This window comes from Gekko japonicus, unplaced genomic scaffold (genome assembly GCF_001447785.1).
Source record: "Gekko japonicus isolate JY-2015 unplaced genomic scaffold, Gekko_japonicus_V1.1 scaffold1727, whole genome shotgun sequence".
Classification (NCBI taxonomy): Eukaryota; Metazoa; Chordata; class Lepidosauria; order Squamata; family Gekkonidae; genus Gekko; species Gekko japonicus.
The window spans coordinates 285327-287480 of record NW_015161451.1 but is presented as its reverse complement, the minus strand read 5'-3'; the positions used below and the strand labels follow the sequence as shown (position 1 = coordinate 287480).

Sequence of the window (2154 nt, the reverse complement as noted above, 5' to 3'; positions counted from 1 at the left end):
CCCCCCCTCCCCCTCCCCCCCCCACTTGCTCAGGGCACACCTACCGCCTTGAGGAGGATGCCCCGCATGGTGCCTGCCAGGGCCGAGGCCATGCCGAAGCGCCCGTTGTTGAGGATGGCCATGGCCACCTTGAACCCTCTGCCCGGCCCCCCCAGCAGGTTCTCTGCCGGCACCTTCACGCTGTCGAAATGCACCTCCGCCGTGTTCGAGCATTTGATCCCCATCTTCTTCTCGGGGGGGCCGCTGGCGAGGCAGAAGAGAGCCCCTCACAAAGAGCCCCCCCCCGCCACTGGCCCACCTGAAGCCGCCCCCTTCCGAGGCACACTGGCAGGCAGGCAGGCAGATATCGAGGCGCCTCACCTTGTCTGACTGGCAGCGCCTCCCCCCTCCCCCCCCCAACGGGGGGTCTCAGGTCTTTCCCATCACCTCCAGCCGGATCCTGGAGACGCTGCCGGGGACTGAACCGGAGCCCTCCCGCCTGCAAAAGCAGGTGCCGCCTTCTGTCCCTTGGCTTGGATCCCGCCAGGCCCTTTATCTCGCCAGGGGCCGGGGGCCTCCTTGAGCCAGCTCTCGGCTCCCTTCGTGCCCTTGTGCCCTCGGTCGGTCGGTCCCCTCCTTGCAAGGGGGAGCTCCTGGGCGGTGTGTGGGAAGGAGGCCCCTGGGGGGGGGAGGGCGCAGAAGTGAAAGGAGGCAGACTCCCGCTCTGCTGCCACAGAAGGTCCCAGGGCGCAAGCCTGCCCCCTCCCAGGTGGGAGTTGAGTGGCAGACCAGCAGGGGCGGGCGGGCGGGTGGGCTGGCTGTGGAGAGGAAATGGGCTCCGACACAGGCACTCGGGAGAGGCGCTCTCCACCCAAGACAGAGTCAGGGGGCCACTGATGCGAGATTCCGAGCCATCCCTCCTGAAAACGCCAGCCCTGCAGCCCGATTCTGCCGTGGCCTTTTCTCCTGGGACTGCTCCAGCCCACAGCAGCCCCTCCCCCTCTCTGGTCTTCTGCCCCCCCTCCCCGGGGGGGGGGAGCAGCTGGTAGCCCCAGGGGCAGGAGGAGGATGGTTGCCGGCCACAGGCTGCTGAGGAATCTTGCTGCTAGGGAAGACCACCCCCTGGCCAGTGGGGGAGGGCGGTTTACATTCCCCCACGTGGGATGCCCCCCCACCCACACAGGTAGGTTATAAAAACTCAGGACACAAAGGAGGTCACTCTCCCCTCTTCAGTTTTGGACAGCTCTCTGGGTCGACAGGAACCATGGAGGGCTACACTCTTCACCCAAGGGCTCCTCCACCTTGCCCACGTGGCCAGGGATGATGGGGGGGGGGGGAATCCCAGCAATGAGAAACGTCTGCCACTCCCAGTCACCCTGGCCTGTCCTGTCCTTTAGGATCCGTACCCAGTGCAGAGAAAGGGGGCGGCACTGCCCGCTTCCACCTTTTCTTTGTTCCCTTGCTCTCAGCATGAAAGGCGTGGTGGACAGAACATGTGTAGTATCTCCCATCATACATTAAACTTGTATTTTAAACGCTCCCAAGTCTGATCCTTGGAGAAATGCCACTCCTGCTCAGTCTCGCTGTCCGAAGGGTGGTGCTGTGGAGGGGCAGCCGCAGAGAAGCCCAACCGCTCGAATGTGTCAAGCGGCAGGGGACGGTCCTACTGTAGCCTTGCTAGCAGAGCAGGCAGGCACGGCGACTAGGCAGAACCTTTAAACAGCCACACGGGCATTGGGTGCTCAGGGTGTGTAACTCCCCCTCTGGCAGGGACGGTCCTCGCAGACCCATTTGGGCCCAAAGGAACAGCTTGGGATTAGAGGAACCCCTGGGGAGCGCAGGGAGAGCAGAGCCCGGAGACAGCCGGGGAGTTGTCTTAGCCTGCCCCCCCCCCGCCCCGGGGCCACCCAGAAGGCAGAGGGAGGGGCTGGGGAGTCCGTCCCTTCCCAGCCCACGGAGAGGGGGGGGGGCTCTCACCTGGTCACTCCCCCAAAGGATCGCTCCACAATGAAGGCCGAGATCTTGTCGGCCACCTCTCCGGTGGTGACGTTTTTTATGGGCGTCTTGGCAAACACCGTGAAGATCTCTGCTGTGCCTCCATTACTGGAAGAACCCAGACAAGAGCGGTAGGGGAGGAGGGGGAGCACCCCGGACCCCCACCCCACCCACCCACCC

At 64.6% G+C, this 2154-nt stretch overlaps 1 protein-coding gene across 1 annotated transcript in view; it reads right to left on the bottom strand.

Moving 5' to 3' along the window:
* LOC107125630 (very long-chain specific acyl-CoA dehydrogenase, mitochondrial-like) overlaps positions 1–2154 on the bottom strand; it is a 26976-nt gene that overhangs the window by 10125 nt on the left and 14697 nt on the right. The window contains exons 8-9 of the mRNA XM_015429067.1: positions 1957–2086; positions 45–243 (exon numbers count right to left, since the gene is read on the bottom strand). Coding sequence (XP_015284553.1) covers positions 45–243; positions 1957–2086 — 329 coding nt within the window. The remainder of the gene's footprint in view (positions 1–44; positions 244–1956; positions 2087–2154) is intronic.